Genomic DNA, 18,272 nt, shown 5'->3' with positions numbered 1-18,272 from the left:
TGTTTGTTTCTCGAAGTTGTTGTGAAAAAAAACAAACAGAAAGATGGAAGCACTATGGACGATGTGGAAATAAACTGAATGCTTGTCGTTATTGAAGCTGCACTATATCGTTAAAGCGTTTGTTAAGTCAAGTCCTGAAAGGCACAGGAAGCAGCAGAAAACCTGTTATTAAATGCCTTAACGTCTGTTATTGATTTCTTGGCAAAATGAAGCCACCCAAGCTGTTCAAATTGCAGATCCACTCCCGCAGCACGGCATCGCGGCATGGACACGCTGGTGAGTGTTGCTGTTTTTGTGCTTGTTCCTTGCTGCACAGTGCAGATTGTGGGCCTGCGCAGATGAGCACAAGGAACTGGAGGATTTGTACTTGAATCCCAGGGATCATCCAGACCTGAAGACAGGTGATATTGTGGAGATTTACGATCAAGAGGACTCATTCAGTCGGTTACTGCTGCAAGTCAAACAACGAAGTCTGAAAGACGATGCTCCACACAGTATGTCTGCAACAGCTCTCGTATGCTTTTCTTCGAAAATTATAAGCCCTACAAGCACATAATGTCGTAATTTTGTTTGCTGGAATAGATGGAGTATCTGTCGAAGAGTCAATTGCGAAGACGTTCCAGCTGCGGGCGTACCGTGATGTTGTTGTTAATTCCGTTGCTTTCAAAGATGTCGAGCTGGACCTGCTGGAGCTCACTGTTAAGGTTGGCAATACTTCTGGCTTTAGAAGTTTTTCTGATTGTATCTGTCAAATCTGATAAACTGACTCGAAAAAAATTATAAAAATTTTATAGTTTATTACGTAATAATTTTTATTTACTTAACGCAGTTTAAGTTTTGGTTATTTCTATTTATTCTGTTGTATAAAAATGGATTATCAACGGCTGGTTTTAAAATTAAGTACTATCTAGATCACTTCCAAGCTAATTGTATTATTCGCCATTAATAATAAATTTAGTTTTATTTTGGGATATTCATATTATATTTAAGTTATCGGAATTGAATTTTTCCCGTGTTTTAGGACCAGTATTTTAGTCGGAGCGATATGTGGCGATACAGGAACGCTCTTGTTGGATCCTGTGTACAGTTGTTTAGAAAAATTGAACACGGTTTCGGACGCACCACCGTTCATGAGATGTGGGTTAAAGGCACACGGGTGGCATCGGGAACGATCGGTGAAAATACCCGAATCGTGTACCGTTCGCTGACAGCCAACGTTTTTATCTTCATCCAGCTGAGCGTTGAAATGTGGGAATTTGATTTTTATGGTGATCTGTATTTTGAGAAATCAGTGAAAGGATTCCTCACAGACTTGCTCGACCGGTGGAGAGACCAGAATGCCAACCATGATGTGACGATTGTCTTATTTTCTCGGACATTCTATGAAGCAACCACTTTGGACGATTTCCCTTGCGCTATGAGAGAAGGGTTACTGCGCGATTACAAAGGGCGATTTTACGAAGATTTTTACCGGTAAACCGAGAATTCGCAGTTTGGAATGGAGATTATATTTTCTTGAGAAGTAACTGACTTACCTACATTGCGGTAATTGCTAACTATCCGATTTTACAAGGACAATGAAGCAAATCTGATATTTCGTATTTTCATAGAAGTGCTTGTTCTTCTTTATAATTTTTCTCACTTGATTTTGTATCCGTACAGAAGTGGAAATCTGTATGCAGTCGAAACTGCGAAATTTTTGACCAACTTTGTTTTCAGAATTGTGGTCCAAAACGAAAAATACGACGATTGGCGGTTTGTCCTGGTTAAGCTGAAAACGTTATTTCACGAGTACAATGAGTCGGTCTTGAATTTTCACGCGCATCCTGGTGTGAAATTGCCGCGCGCGTACAACAGCACTGCTGCGGAAGGAAATGTGCTGGAAGTGCTTAACATGGGATTGAACGTGTTCGAGAAGCACACAACCGACCGAAATTTCGAGCGCACTGGTCAGATGTGCGTGGTCATTACTCCGTCCACGGGAGTGTTCGAAGTGGACCGTGAGTTGCTCACATTAACCAAACAGAAATCTATCGATTACGGTATTGGTAACGATTTGGTATTCATGGGCGAGCAGCCGCTACACGTCGTACCGCTGTTTGTTCTTCACAACAAGCAGCGCAATGCCAACCACACCGGTGATGAACCGGCAGTTTATGCCATTCCCAACTGGCTGAATTACAGTTATTATACGTCCAAGGGTGCGAATCCGCATACATTCGTGCCGCGCATTCGGATATCGGAAAAAACTTTGCAGGCTGTTCAGAATAAGCCATTTTTCGATACATCGTCAATTTCCGACGGGCCTGGTCGGTTGGATGGCGACGATGGATGGACACCGCGGAACCGACCGATTGCTGGTAAACGTCCACGAAGCCGGGTTAAAACGGAAAGACGGCTGTCTGAAAGCACCGCAGTTTCGGTAATTTACGAGGAAACCGCTGCAGATTTACATTTGAGCGGGGAAGCGCATGAGAAGTATCCTATGTTGTTGTCTGCATCTTTGGAAACAGCAAACCGTAAGTCGTTTTTTCTTTCCCTTTTATTCTGCTGATTTTTACTTTGAAAATATGTTTGTTTGCCGATCAGCATTACGCCCGAATGCACTGGGCAGCGGCAGCCGGTCCATTGAAAACTTAAACCTGGAGCGCTCGGCTGAACCGAAACGAAGAACGAACAAATCACCAAATCCTCGCTCGCTTATCAATCCTTTGGCTCCGTCGAAGATCCCCGTGAAGCTGACATCAAATAGGTACGTTCAGTGGATGATGCCATTGATTTCCTCTTCATTCTGCATATTTATAGACGTCGCTGGGTGCATATTTTTCCGACTGATCCATCCGGTGCAGCCGTGCAAACTCACCATCGCCGTGCCACATCGCATTCCGAAGATGTATCAGACCTTTCTAAAGAAGTACTATCCAAAAGTCCTATTAGTGAATCACTTCGTGATACTGATTCCCCACATCTAAAACCCAGGCGGCAGGATGGTAAGTACCGGGAATGTGGCAAAAATCGTCCAGTGTCTCAGCTGTAGTTGATTCGGTTTTTTTTAAAGCTGCCGAAACTGATCGCATATCAAGTTGGGTCAGTAGTGGCGATCCTGATGACAATTCCATAGCCGATGACGATTCCACGGCAATAGACTCCATCCGATCCCCTCGCCATAACGTAAGTGAAAGTATGCATGAGATTAATGGATGGTCGCTGGAAATAGTCGTATTTAATTGACGTGCAATTTATAGCCAAATGGCTGGACAAAAGAGGATATTGGCCGAGGCAGTCCCGCTCCCTCGGGATCTCAGATATGGAGCGCTGAGCCGAAAAAGAAAGCATCCACTAGTAAAAACTACGTCTGGGGTATTACTGGTGAGATGGAGTGGACACCTAATCTGACAACCGGTAATTTTGACTAATTTTAGATATAGACAACGTGGCGAGCGTTCGCAGGTGGTTTTAGAAAGGTCAAAAGTCGGCAACCATAATAAAAACTAACATGATTGTTGTATCACAACTTGCGTGTGGAATTGAGGACATGGAAGTTTCTGGCCAAAATTTTCAGCACTAATAAATACTCAGCTCTTACTCCGAGCAAATTTATTTAGGTGTGGACTGGAAAGCGTTGACGATTCCAGCTTCGTTGCCCATTACCACAGATTATCTGCCAGATCGGAGAACACTACAGAACGACTACCTTATATCCGACTACAGCGTGATCCCAGAAGAAGGAGCTGGCTGGAGCGAAGCATCCAACCGGTATGCAAATGGGGTTTGTGTTTAAACGCTGTTAAGATAAGCGTTTAGGGAACTGTTTGTTTTAGTGGAAATCGGGATATGTACGATAACAGTCGGTATTGTTCGAGACCGCTTGCCTTAAAAGAGCTGTACGAAGAACTTGTGTGTCAGCGACTGCAGCAGGGATTCCAGCTAATAATTCCTCGCAAAAACATGAAGCCTGATGATGTTCCCACTATTGCCGGAAAACTGGCCGGGCATAAAGGTCCCCAACAGAACATGCAGCGGCCGGTATGCCACATTCCGTTCAATAAATGTCCGATAAAAAGCACGGTATTATTAAGCTACATAAATTGAGTATTAACCATTGAGTATTGAGCAATTTCAGAATTGAGTAGTACGCAGTTGAGTATTAACCATTGAGTATTAAGCATTTTCTGAAATTTTTGTTACATACAACAGACTGAACAGAGCCACCTAAAAATGAGCTGCTGCTGGTCTATAAATGAAATCTAGTCACACAACAAGTAAAACGCTGCAGTTAATAGATAGTGATTTGTGCTGGTTGTTGTATTGCAGACTATCACATATCTCTCCTTGGGTCGAGTAATCCACGAACTTACTTTGTATCAATCGAGTATAACCGTCACACGTTTTACGCCACGACATTTGTATAGAATTCCTTGCGTGAAATATCAGTACCGGTACGGAAATCATTGCACTTGAAATAATTTGGATTTCAGCCGACGTTATGCATGGTATGCTTATTAGGTTTATGGTACCCGATATGATGAGCTACAGAGTCTCTCTGGTTGAATTTTCGCATGAGCGATTGGAAAACTTCAACTGGAATTACATGGATTTTTGTGTGCTTACTAAAGGGCGCGGAGAATTTACCCTTGACTCCGTAAGTCATTTAAATATTATTTTTTTATTTCTGTTATGTTTCCATTTGATTTGTAACCAAATAATGCGGTGCAGATCATGAAATACTGGAAAGGGCAATATTATTTGCTGCCGTGCAACCCAGCGGTCAAGAAGATAGCAGAAGATTCGGATCCCAAGTACGATCTCACAACTATGCTTGCAACTGCCAATAATTTTATGGGAAAACTGTTTTCTTCCAGCTCTGATTGTTGTAAATTCGAAAGTATGCCCTGTGACGAACTATGCGAGGGGTTTGTGCGAATCATGGAAGTAGTTAATCGTATCAAGAGACCCTCTAAAAGCAACCGTCGTGCCGAAAGCACCATTAAACGCCCTGCAATAGCCACAATGAAACCTCTTCATAAAGGTGCCAATCCTGCCGCCATGTCCACTCCGGATCTGCAATCAGCCAGTGGCACACCCAAAAGTGACTCTCCTATCAGCTATTATGCCTGCTTGGAGCAGCTGAAGCAGGTGTCGCATACGCCATCACCTGATACAGTTTCGGCCGAAGCACAAGTGAGTGTGTGCCCGAAAGCGTAACAGGAATCTTATTGCAGAATTATTAACTGTTAAATTTTTCTTATTCCTGTTTTAGAGTTTAGGGAGCCCGGTGAGAACAGCTCCGCCGACCGTTAAAACCTCGCTGACCAATATTTTGGACGCCATGAAGCAGACTACATTTAATGTCATTATTCCCAAACAACCAGATCTGCCTGTGAACTGCTTTCTTAGTTACGAGGCAGTCGATTGGGCCATAGATAATTTGTTAATCCATACCAAGGAAGCGATCTGCTTATTTTCCCAAATGTTACGAGAGGGTCTGATTGTCCATGCTTGTGGAGATCCGAATTTCCCATTTATTTCGGGTTTTTACCTATATTGTGTTGTCGATCACAAAGCCCCTAATACAGGTGGGTGTTACGTTTGTTGGCTTTCTACAGCTGTTTGAAATATCCATAACGTGGTGTTTACCGTAAACTAATTAACAGGTTTTGATGCGGCTAACTCTGATGTGGAATTCTCTCAAGTTTGGATTGAGTGTGCCCTGCTTAACTGCGATAAAGAACGCCCATCAGCACATGCAAATTCGCCGGCTATTCCTGAATACTTGAAACCGGATCCGAAATTCAACACTCTGCAGGTAGATTTACCTGACTACCCATTGCATAAAAAGAAATCCTCGGTGATCGACGTGGATATGAATCACAAAAGCGATCGTCTGGAATGGGCTGTAGCCAACTACCACCATACGTTCACACCGAAGTGTGCTTTCGAAATCGAACTAAAATGGATTCAGGCATCTGGTCCGATGTTTGGCGATATGATCCAGTTTTGGGCGCGAAAATGTCCGGCTTCGGGTTTTCATTTAGTTCCGGTTCCCGTTGATCCTTTTGCGCTGCCGTATAAAGCCAATTCAGATCCTCTTCGGATGCCGATATTCGTGCCGTTGGAATGGCAGGTGTTGACCTCGGAGACCGTATTATTCCATGGTATATTCATTTTACCTTTCTTTAGTAATGTATTCCTTCAATCAAAATACAATATAAAATTACGGAATAATATGAGCAAACGTGTGCCGCGTGTTTAGGCTGCTTTCTACGCCGAACTTCAACCCGATTAAATCTGTCAATTGCTTTTGCAGACTGTCCGGAGGAAAGTCGTTATTTGCGCACCGTGCTTTTCCAAGAATTGATACTGCAGAAATTCGGTTTTATTCATTTACAAGATAATGCCAAAAGGACAAATGTTGCAAGCCAGTCGCGCGAATATGTGCACACTACTGGAGGAATGTTTGTCATGATTCCCGCTCAAAACAACGTTGAACTTGGCGACACAGGATCTACCACGGAACAAGCCGGTGCCGGTGACTGTGGACTGCCTAATAATCGTACGGAAATAGGGTTTTGGTGGGCTTGGAATAGCTGTCTTACTAAGAAGTGGCGTACAGCCAATACTGGTGCGTCCTGCTTTTCCCTTTTTGATGTTCCGCAGTTTGTTGCTCATGCACGCGGTTTTGATTTAGGTGATGAAGCCTTTCTTGATAAAATGCTAGCCGACTTCCGGAGTTTCTGTTCAAATTCTGATAGTCGTCTACGGACCTTGTGGCAAGCTGGAGTGAACGCAGCCAGTCCGAGAGATTCGTTTATGTTGTCGGCAGATGATGCACAGGATCGTGGCCTTGCTGTTTTGTGAGCCATTTTCCAAAAATAGTGTTACAAATGTTAATTATGTTGATGTCATTGAGACCTATTTTGTAAGTGGTTTGTTTTTATGATGATTTAAACCTTTAATAAAGTCCGTATGTTAATACTGGAAATGATTTTTAAAACTGAAACAAAAACAGACAGGAGATCGTAATAAGAAAAATCAAGCTCTCACAGCCACATTTTCACACCCTCCGTCATAACAAGCGAACCCATATACAGTTTCAGACAGGTAATTTTAAATCACCATTCAGAGACCGAAACAGTTCGGCAAGAAATCCCACCGATGGTTTTTAAATCCAACGTGCAGTCGTGCTTGCAGTTACTTCTTATGATTTGCGGCATGCTTTCCGTTAGTTTCGACTACAAAATAACATGGTCCGCAAATACATCGGCGGTAGAACTGATAATGCAGCGAGGTTTTTTCAGTAATGAAATATCATGGATGTCCTTACCGGAACTATTCACAGTTTCCGTTCGAACTGTTTCGAGGGCACTGTCTGCCATATCCCGAGAGCGTTTGGCACCTTTCTTTGGTGTGTCCTGCGTAACGGATTTCTCCGCTTTTGACTTCTTCGATTTGGCCTTTTTTGCCGACACTTTAACATCTGGGGCAGGAATGGAAGCCTCCACAGATGCCGCTGACTGCGACGATGTAGCAGCCACTTCAGTGCCAAGAAGGTCATCGTCTTTCCCCTGATGAACTTCGGTATTACCGAGTTCGCTTTCGCTAGGGACTGGCACCGCATTCGGTTTTTTGGAAACCTTTGATTTCGACTTTTCTGTAGGCAATTTTCACAAAAAATTACACCACATCAAAAGCGTTAAATTATTACCGGAAAGATGTTGATTTCTATGGAACGTAGTCAACGTACTGTTACTGGTGCTGCTAGTCGCCGGCTCCGGTGTACTCGTTTCAGTGTTACCGACGCTTGTGCCGGTGGCGGATGTGGCTTTCTTTTTCTTGATTTTCGAACCACTATCCGCCGCATCCGCATTGACATCTGCTATCTTCCTTTTACTACTCGATTTCTTTTTACTCTGCAAAACAAAATAGGTTGACGACGCAAGGCTGTGCCGCGGAACAGATTCCAACCTACTTTCGTGCTATCGGTTTTCGGCTTCGATGCCTTTGATTTGGAGGCACTTTTTTTTTGTCCGGTTTCTTTCGGTCTGCCTTCAGATTCTCGCTGGCGCACTGCAAAAAGGAAAATTACCAACACGTAACCGATTATTGAGTATTCACAATAAAAGCCATTTAATTTTCTTTTACATCGTGATCTAATTTCTTCGTCGTCCAGCAGTAGGGATACAACTTCCGTTGGGCGTAACGTATCCGGTCGGTAATCTCCACCGCTGATGACCATTCTCTGGATCTGTTAGCACAAAACACTACAACTTATTCCACGCATAAAACTGGCTAATAAATTTCACTTTATTTACTTCACTCTATATATATGCAATGGTTGCTGTAAGCGTTCTAGACAACAAATGACAGAAAGATTTAGTGACTTCTCCCATTTCGATTTGGTAAAGCAGATTTCGTGTCTTGAAACAACATTTTTTAATGTTCAAAAATAGCGCATTATCCCGTTCAAGATTTCGCAGAAATAACAATCGTACCTCGCTTTTTTCTTGGGCGCGTTGCAATATGCGTTCCTCCACCGTATTTCGACATATCAACCGGTACACTGTGACTTGCTTGGTCTGGCCAAGACGATGCGCCCGGTCCATGGCTTGCTGGTCCACAGTCGGATTCCAGTCGCTATCATAGAATACTACTGTATCTGCCGCGGTCAAGTTGATACCCAAACCGCCGGCTCTGGTGCTCAGCAGAAAAACAAATATGTCATCCCGTGACTGGAAGTCATGAACCATATCGCGCCGTTCGGCTATCTTCGATGACCCGTCTAAGCGAATGTACGGATACCGCTTGAACACCATAAACTCTTCCAGAATATCCATCATCTTTGTCATTAAACAGTAGATTAAAACTCGATGTCCCTCGTCTTTCAGTCTGTGCAATAAACTATCCAAAACGCGCAATTTCCCGGAATCCACAACCAAATGTTGTTTATCTGTAAAGCCAAGATGCAAAGTCGCTTATCTGTCCTGACTACGATAACACTGGCGGAGCAAACAAAAGCATTCTACATTTTCTACAACCATTGATCGCCAAACGGAAGTTGTGTAGTTATAAAACCATAAGAATCACAATAACAGCCCTACGATCCCCATCCAGCACCTTACCAGGAATTTCCAGGGGTGACCACACCATTTCCTCCCGCACACCAAAAAGCCCTCCAATTTTTGCTGGCTTAAATACAAAACGATTTTTCCGATATAATTCAGCTTCTCTTTTTGATCCATATAGTAGCAGCTCTCGGCTGTCGTTAGAGCTATTACGTAACGACAGTAGCTGCTGATCGGACTCTGCATGTCGGTCGTAACAATACATGAAAGACGGTTTGCAAAGCGCCTAAAAAATGGAACTTATCACATTATGTACTACCATTCTCAAATAACCCACCCGGCAGCTTCGTTCTCAAGGCATACCTTCGGAACGTAGCAAGTAAAAAACCGGGGCAGACAAAGAGGATAAGTGTCAATAAGTCGAGGTTGACGCGGCTCCTCCACCTCAGCCTGTAAATGAGAAGAAATACATATAAGATGCTGCAACACCGCGAAAAACAACAGCCACAGTAAGCAGCTACCTCTGCCTGACTATCGTCTCCTGCGGAAAACGTCTCTGCTTCCGGCTGCTCCACCGGTTTCTGCGTTTTCTGATCCGTGCTGTCAGCTATGTGGTGGATTCGGCAATGGCCATATGCGTAGCGATGGATTTCAGCATTCCATACGATCAAATGAGGAAATATTTCCGATGTTTTCGATGGCGACAGAGCCAGAAATGGATCCAGTAGAAGACTGGGAGCGGATACCGATCTAATAAAGTTAAGTGGATAACAGAAAATATGTTACGCGGTCAATGGTACAGTAAACTTTTAAACAAAAAGCATTTTAATTACTATATAGATCTATTAGTATATATTATATATTATATATCTATTACTATATAATTACTATAGATCTATCTAATTACTATATATATATTTAATTACTATATATTACTATATATTTTAACTCTAGATCCCCATAAAAACAGTTATTCTCCTACAAACCTCGTTTTTTCAGAACCAAAGACGTCTTTCATAAGCGATGTCGATCGCACAGATTCCAGTTTATCTCTAGCTGTTAACCTGCAAAATGATCATAACTAAACACACATTCGCAACAACCAGCTGTGAGCCTGGGATCTAGCATACAGGTGGGCGTAGCCAAGACGGAAAGTCTTTTCAATATCGCATTCATCCACTGGATAAAATCGGCAAAACGACAATATCGAGCTAAGTGGCCCTGAAAAGCGCTCAACATTTTGTAGCATGTAAATGAAGAAACGAAATCACAACTCACCTTTTGATTGTTCTTTTTCCACACGAGTATGCCTTACATTGGCTGGGGATGACAGCAAGAAGTATTTATGAATGATCGACTGTTTCGCAGCTAAGTCATCCTGCCGGACACCTTTAAACAAAAATTTAATGGCTTAACCATCCGGTCAAACAGACGCCCAAACATTAGCACCACAATGATTCCTTACAGTCATTGTACACCAATTTAGGAACACTGCATTCGATGCCGCCAGAAAAGACAGGGGAACGAACATCACGGCGCTCAAAGAGTTCCGGATGATTACACACCTTTAACATAAAACCCATATTTATTTTACAAATGATAAATATTACAATCATATTCACAGAGGAACGATAGATATGCCACAGCACATGCCTACTAACTACTGTAACAACAAAATTATCTTGTGAATGGCAGCTACAGTTAAAAATGGCCCAAATGCTATTCGGTTAATTTATATCTAGTCATCACAGTCTGTTAGAATCGATGTTAAAATGAAAAAAGGAAAAATCACTTCGAACATATGGTTTAAGCGTAACAAATACCTTTCGAAACTGCATGACCAAGTTGAGCAACGTGCTTGTACTTTCACTGGACGCCGTTACAGAAGAACACGAGGAGTACAGGAGATCATCAATCGAAATCTTGTGCTTAAGGGCTTCATATAACATTTGTTGTCGACGGGTGAGAGGACAATGCATCATGATTTCGATCTGCAATTCACACCAAAAATAAATACACTTACCGGTCTTTGATCCAGTACAGCCAGACTAGCACCCCTATTCCCATACCTTGTCCGATAACTCTTCTTCGACATCACGCTTGATTCTTCGCATCATAAATGGCTTAAGGATCATGTGCAGTCGGCTTAAGTGCTCTGTTTGCAAAAAAAAGCTCATGTATAAACATCTCAAACAGCTTCGACCTGCGAATTCAGGCTTACTTTCGTCAATCTGAGATTTGTTCTCAGCATGGCTTTCTATGTCGCGCGAAAACCATTCACTGAATTCCAAATGAGAATCAAAAAGGGAAGGCATAATAAAATGCAGCAGCGCCCAAAGCTAGAGAGTCAATTGAAAGCTTGTTACTGGAGTATTTAGCGCAGCACGGAAAAGATCCCGAACTTACTTCTGCCATCGAATTTTGGATAGGTGTTCCGGTAAGTAACAGCCGATTTCGGCATGGAAAATCCAATAGCAGTTTCCATCGAATGCTGTAGATCATCTTAAATAAGAAAGACTGAATCCATTAATAGCCATTATCTGACTAACCTAGTACTGCTTTTGATCGCTTGAGCTTCATCCAGGATCATGTACTGCCAGTTTAACTTCTTCAGATATGGTGCATCCTGAACTACCAGCTGATAGCTCGTAACGACAACATGAAAGCTGGCTTGCTCCGTGTGCATCTTATCAGCCTTCCAGAACTGCCGTAATATTTTTCTTTCGTCCGCAGTTCCCCAGTACGGAACAACCTGCCAACATATGTACATTCATTCCATACTGCAGCAATTGTGCATCACAGTAACCTATGGGTGTACTGTTAGTTCTAATTTGCAATTACTGGATGGTATATTCCTATGCACGTCAACCTACACCAAAATTTTAACACTCATGATCATTGCATCTCACCTTAAATTTTGGGACGAAACGGTGGAACTCTTGTTGCCAATTGTGCAATGTGGAAGCCGGAGCCACAATAAGGAATGGTCCCCAAATACCGTATTCCTACCAATGCAGTCCAGTTAATCGGTTGTTACGCTGAAGACAAAATTCATCATACTTCAGCTACGTGGGCCAAAAAAGCGATGGACTGTACTGTCTTCCCGAGCCCCATTTCATCAGCCAGAATTCCATTGATGCCATTTGAAAATAAGCTGGCCAGCCAGGATACACCCTGTTAAGCAAATCCTTATGAAGTCTGCTACAAAGTATCTTTCAGTGTCATTCCTTCCACTACAGTAATAACCACACCTTTTTTTGATACCCTTTCAACTCCCCATCAAACATCACCGGTTCTGAAAGAATCTTGTCATCCGACAACTTCATCCCAGCCGCCTCGATTGCAATGCCAGCATCCTCGTTAAAATTAGCCATCTAGAGCAATAACCAAATCCTTGGAAAACAAAATCTTTGTACCTTAGAAATTCTTATCGTACCCTTTTGCGGTTGATTTCAACGGCTTGGGTGACATTCTTCACCGCTTCTTCTTTGCCTTTGGTGCCAACTGCGCAGAAAAAGAACAATTAATCAGTTTGCATTCGCATTCGCAAATTAATAAACAGTTTGCATTCGCATATACCAAGTAAGGTAGTCGGATCCGGTTCCTCCGATTCCTCCTTCTGCTCGCTGTCATTTTCTGCTTCCTCTAGTTTTTGCAAAATTGCACTTGGATCGGCAACTGGATCAGCATCGGCTGTGCCGCTTATTTTCTTGCCCATAAAGTGGGCATACAGCTCTGTCTGTGTCAGCAGAAAGTTAAGTTTGCGCTGCTGCCGCCGAGCCTGCAAATAAACCATTTTGTGACGGTGGTAGTAGACTGATAGGTGCAGATTTTGATATTTATTATAAATCTGTTTAATAAAAGTTGAATTAAACCGCATCAAAAGTTTTTGCATTGGTATCTGAAAATGCCTTTCATGCAATACGTCCACAATACGTTCTTATATGATTAAATTTTGTGACTAAGCAGACCATTTCGAGCTGGATATAATTAATATTACGAATTTCGGTATTTTAGGTCCGGTATTACTCACACATGCGTAAATCAAAGCCGCTTTTAACCTTATTCGCAGCTACCCTTATCCGCCCATTCCATAAAGAACAACATGGTTGTTTCGCCGGCCTTATAATTAGCTACATCGTACGTATGCCCATGACCAACCTCCTGCATTTCCAAATCAATGCGCTTCTGCTCGACCTCTTGGCGTTCCTGCAATCGCTTGTATTTCCGCTCTTCTTTATCGATCACTTTCCACCGAGCAAACATGTCGCGCACAAGGAATTTGCAGCGCTGTACGTATTCCATTGCTAAACGTTCGGATTCCAGCCGATTATCGGCATGCTCCCGTAAACATGCCGCGTTGATCTATAAGGCAGTAGGAAGTGTCTCTTATAACTACAGACAGAGTAGCCAAACTCATAGTAACTTTAAAGGTCTACGTATATATTATGTCGGCAGCCTCGCTTTTACCATCGGCGTTCCACACATGTCGAGGAGTCTACTTATTCATTCTTCAACAGCGTACCAGCAATGTTGGTAACCACCATAAATTTAAAGTTTAAAAAAAGGCTTAAAACAAAATCTGTAATTAAATTATATTAAGCAAGAAATTCAAAACGAAAAACCTCAACTCTCAAGCAATGCGGCATCAGATGAAAAATTTCTGAAAGTACAGATTCACATAACAGCAGTAACAAATGCCACTGCTTACCTTAGCGCGGCAATTCCTGGCCTCTGCTTTACGAATATTGCGCATTCGAACCGCCATAGGAACAAACTTCATGGCGATAATCTTCCACTGTTCTCTGACGTAATCGCGTGGAGGAGGAGGAGGACGAGGCGGAACAACCTCCACCACATTGACCCCCGGAAATGACTCTGGAGGCGGACGTGCTGGTTTTGCCTGAAAAGAACATTTGTCCAGATACCACGAATTAGCACGCACAGAAGACCGAATAACGTACATGCAGGGTTGGTAAATTCGTAGGTTCGTATGCAGAGGGTCCAGGTGGTTGTACGGGAGCTCCGCTGTTCCGTTGGATCTTGGTCAACTGAGCCTCCAATCGGGCGCGCTTATCATTTAGCTTTTGTAGTTGCACCAGAATCTTTTTTCGATTCTCGTCGGCATCTGATTCACTCAGCTGAGTGTCGGAATTAGCGTACGATGGCGTTGAACTGACTGATGGTAAACTGCCCAAAATGTCGTACTCGTCCGTCAAACGAGGACTGCGAGCTAACTTTCCAGCAGGCATGAACGCAGCTCGACCTACTAACAGAAAGCACTTGTTTCGCTATGCCTCTTCCAGTTCAGCCATTATTAATTCCTAAATTTCTATAGATATCATTAGATACGCACACAGCATTAGTGGTCACTGGTCATGTGGTATTTACAAAAATTAAATTAAGTATTCGATAATATTGTAGTAAACTGTCATCACTGCCGCATTTAGCAAAAAATTAACTGTTTTGTAAAAAATAATTGCTTGGCTGTTGGCTAATAACGACATTTTGAAACCCACTTATGCAACAACGGTTTTACTATGTTAACTGAAAACTCTGCTAGAAATCTGCAGTCAATAGAAAACTGACCCCAGTCCGAAGCTGGATAATTTATTCCCAAAGGACTAAAAAGCGCCTGGTGGTGACCACTGGACTCATCCTTCTTGCGGGACAGGACGGCACTTAATTTGGATGTCGGAGACCGTCGCATCATCGTGAGCGGTTTGGCACGTTTTAATGTGGTCTGAATACGTTTTTTCGCGCTATAGTATTGCTCAAAAATCTCCGAATCCGGATTGGACATTATTGGTCTGCGATAGCGTTCCTCGGGAGCAGCCCCGACTCGTACTTTGGCAATAACTTTCACCCCCTACAAGAAAAACCAAATTACGAAATGAAAATTATCTGACAAGCACATTGCGCAACGCGTAGTCGTACCTGACCACCGTTTACATCGCCGTCACTTGCCGGACTGTCAGGCTTGATACCGAATTCCTCTCCTGTCAAAGAAATAACGGCTTATTTAGAAATAATTTTTGAATGTTTGCACTCTCTAGTTAAGTGTGTTAAAGTAAAACTTACGACGGCCTGAACGCAGAGAACTGAGCCGTTTAATCTCTTTCTTCATGGATCGACCAGCAGAATGCGTCTTCAGTTTATTCCCACGGGTCAAATTTAAGCTCAGTTCTTCTTCGAATTCCGCTTCCTCTCCCGGTTTCCTGTACACAACAAATGGTCTGATTTATGTAGTAATTTAAAGCGTAAATAAACTCGATATTTACAATTTAATTAAATCCATCAAGCGGGTGTGGTGTGTATCCTCCACCGCTTTCCACCGTCCATCCACTTTGATAATGGGCACATTTACCACCGCTTTACTGCCCGGCTTTGGTCCTGGCTTCTTCCTGATTTTCTCCGGAGGCTTCATTTTATCCGCGCTATCTTTCGTCATCCCGGGAACGAAATTACGAATTGGCGGCGGCATGGGAAACAACTGTGGCGCGCTTTTATGAAACGACTCATTGTGCTTGGACTTCCTGGCTTTCGGCTTGGCCACGGGTAATAAATGGTGGCCCCGTACCCCGCTCCCACTGGGAAGGGGCCGAGATGCGTAGGGATTCGACAAATCAAACGGCAGCGCGCGTTCCGTCGACAGGGGATGGAAGGGCGACAGTGACGTCACCGACGGATGATGATGGCCCCCTGAATACGCGGGCTGATGGTGGTACCCGTAGGGGCTCTCGGAGGAGAACGACGATGACATTCCCCCGTAATGCGAGCCATCAGCCGCCGGCAGAGAATAGTGCTTACGTTTCTCCTGCTGCGCAAACGGCGGATTAGCGTGGGCAGGCGGTCGGAAGACGGACGCTGATTCCGTCGACTGGATGGGACTAAATCTCCATGAGCCGCTGTCTTCCCGATTCAGACGCATGGACGGCGCTGGTTTATTCTTCCGTGAACGCGTGGTATTCTCGCTGGATACATGGTACGGTGATGGCCCCAGGCGATGCACATCGCCACGGGGAAACACGGGCTCTTCGACAACGGGGTTTTTGGAGCGGGACAATGCAAAGGCTGAGTGCATTAATCGCTGGCCACTGTCCATGCTGCCCGTTATGGCTGGACACACTAGGCACACACACTACTGACTGTAGGGGATAGTTTTCCAGTACAATTTCCCGCGAACCCACGCGGATGGCTTTCGAATGTTGCACTGTTCCTCGTATCAGCAAAGCACCATCACTACGCAATCACTCCATACACTGCTGTGTATTCAGCCGTCGTAGCATACATACAACATACCTGCGCATATAATATGTGGTGTTTTATAAGGAAAACGGCATTATGCCCGGCATCTATTGGGGAAATGTTGGCAAAATCATTCAATGGTGTAACGAGTAGGAATAATTTGTGACCCTTTGACACATTGCACCGTTAAATTCTGTTTCTCCAGCAAAGTTAGCAAACTCGATGTGCAACCCTGATAGGCCGATTTCGACGGTTTCTGCGATGATCGGCCTGCTCCTCGACAACGCATGGTTTAAACATCGATTCAGCCTATTCAAACTTCTTGCTTTGCCGTACATGTTGTTTGGCTTGCATTGCCGTCGTCTGTATGGTGACTGCGGAATATAAGCTGGCAGCTGGCAATTGCCGTGCGCTGCTGCTGCCGTATTCAGTGGTTGGGCCATAGTAGTGGCATCGAAGCAACCATGCTCAGAATTGAATGCACCGGGAATTTAACTACCGCAGAATCGACTTGCTAGTTGCTAGTGGAGTTGAAGTAGCAGCTACTCGGGCAACCAGTAAGGGTACTAGCCGACTGTTCGTCCGTAAGGTACCGATTCGGTGGGGAATGTGGAACTTGTGAAACCTGAACTTTTGAATCGTCATGTATCTACTTTGACGTTCTAATTTCTATACAACATGTCCTTCATCCAAAAGTATACGTAGGTGTGTGCGCAAGTTATGAACCCATTTCAGATTCGCTACAGTAGTCGTTGCCTTTGCCAGAGCAGATCGTGGTTTCATCTTAATACGTTCCCATGGTTAAAATTTAACGAAGGGGATCAGTGTTTTTGCTCTGATTTCTGCTCCTTCGACTTCCCTTAAAGGCATATAGGTTTCTTGAAGGCATAGGCCAAGCAGCTGCAAATTTGAGGTTTAAAAGAATCTATCCTAATGCTATTTCCGCTGCACAACTTCTGCCCATGTTAATGTGACCGTATACGTAGGTTAAAAATAAAATACAGTATAATGCAGTACCTAATAATTACCAGTATTAATAATAGATTAATCTAAACGCGTAATCGCTTTTTCGTAATTTAGTGCTGAAATATAATCGCTTATTCGCTTATTTATGTTCCAGCAAAACAACAATTTTAATGCCCATAAGCACGTGCACATGCTGCTCGGTTAGTGTTTCGTCTTGGTCCTTAATTTTAAGAAAACTTTAATTTCTACGGGAAGCAAGACTTTTAAACTAATCCAGCTTATACTTATTACATGTCCTGCGATGTATTGTCACTGCCTCACTGGTGTGTCTTACTGCTTTTGGACATTAAGCACAAAATACAGTATGAACCGATTCTGAAGTTTCTAGAAATATGGTGGTCTTGCGGACTTCGCTGACTTGTGAGACATGGAAAACGTATGTTCAGTCCTATATAAATCAAGTGTAAATGGCGTTTAGCTTGTACAATTTGGCAATAAAAAATATTCCAATAAAAAATTGCCCAAAAATAAGCAATCAGCTTTTGCTCTCCGTGATCATAGAGTGTGAAGTGAAATGAAATGTGAAATGCAAAATAGTATTTCACGTTAAGGGTTTGTTAGGTTTGTTTTAGTGTAGTTCCAAAAACTACAGAAATGCTTTTCTCTACTGCACGACTCAGGAGTACGCAAAAATCAACAATTAAGAATTACCGTGACAGAATCATATATTTACGCTGTACGAATATATTTGTTTCCGTAATTTTCATGATCAAATTCTGAGGCTACAAATGTTATTGGATGTTCAACCAGTCGTCCGCATTTGCAGCACTATGCCAATCCATAATAATAAATTAATAACTGTTGTTAATTTTGCGTAACTGCATACTGTGCGATGATATTCAAAATTCAATTGACTGTGAAAGGCCGATAAATGAGATAAAGGTTTATAATTCGGTAGGGTACAAGATAGCCGGTCAACGGAACAACAGCTGACGG

At 43.1% G+C, this 18,272-nt stretch overlaps 2 protein-coding genes across 2 annotated transcripts; one reads left to right on the top strand and one right to left on the bottom strand.

Annotated features, from left to right (window-relative positions):
• The first annotated feature begins 14 nt into the window (after positions 1-14).
• LOC129589973 (GATOR complex protein DEPDC5-like) lies at positions 15-6,988 on the top strand. The gene is made up of 19 exons (XM_055484919.1): positions 15-276; positions 339-494; positions 583-704; positions 1,022-1,473; positions 1,720-2,519; positions 2,590-2,752; positions 2,806-2,990; positions 3,059-3,171; positions 3,246-3,402; positions 3,606-3,756; positions 3,822-4,026; positions 4,315-4,439; positions 4,507-4,642; positions 4,717-4,799; positions 4,863-5,181; positions 5,261-5,576; positions 5,655-6,155; positions 6,308-6,622; positions 6,689-6,988. The coding sequence occupies exons 1-19, from the start codon at positions 207-209 to the stop codon at positions 6,856-6,858; spliced, it is 4,539 nt and encodes a 1,512-aa protein (XP_055340894.1). The 5' UTR covers positions 15-206; the 3' UTR covers positions 6,859-6,988.
• LOC129589962 (chromatin-remodeling ATPase INO80-like) lies at positions 6,927-16,949 on the bottom strand. Its single transcript, XM_055484908.1, has 30 exons — positions 15,344-16,949; positions 15,144-15,280; positions 15,000-15,061; positions 14,652-14,931; positions 14,027-14,328; positions 13,774-13,965; positions 13,224-13,427; positions 12,642-12,843; positions 12,499-12,566; positions 12,314-12,436; positions 12,123-12,236; positions 11,972-12,067; positions 11,612-11,814; positions 11,469-11,553; positions 11,284-11,401; positions 11,132-11,217; positions 10,886-11,053; positions 10,528-10,627; positions 10,341-10,451; positions 10,193-10,283; positions 10,049-10,126; positions 9,584-9,812; positions 9,426-9,512; positions 9,120-9,348; positions 8,493-8,947; positions 8,143-8,245; positions 7,970-8,067; positions 7,745-7,910; positions 7,325-7,651; positions 6,927-7,232 (listed from the first exon to the last, which is right to left on the bottom strand). The coding sequence occupies exons 1-30, from the start codon at positions 16,165-16,167 to the stop codon at positions 7,192-7,194; spliced, it is 5,379 nt and encodes a 1,792-aa protein (XP_055340883.1). The 5' UTR covers positions 16,168-16,949; the 3' UTR covers positions 6,927-7,191.
• Between the last annotated feature and the right edge of the window lie 1,323 nt (positions 16,950-18,272).

This window comes from Paramacrobiotus metropolitanus, unplaced genomic scaffold (assembly GCF_019649055.1).
Source record: "Paramacrobiotus metropolitanus isolate TYO unplaced genomic scaffold, Prichtersi_v1.0 Parri_scaffold0000002, whole genome shotgun sequence".
Taxonomy (NCBI): Eukaryota; Metazoa; Tardigrada; class Eutardigrada; order Parachela; family Macrobiotidae; genus Paramacrobiotus; species Paramacrobiotus metropolitanus.
The sequence above is the reverse complement of the archived record's forward strand: the minus strand, read 5'-3'. Positions and strand labels throughout refer to the sequence as shown.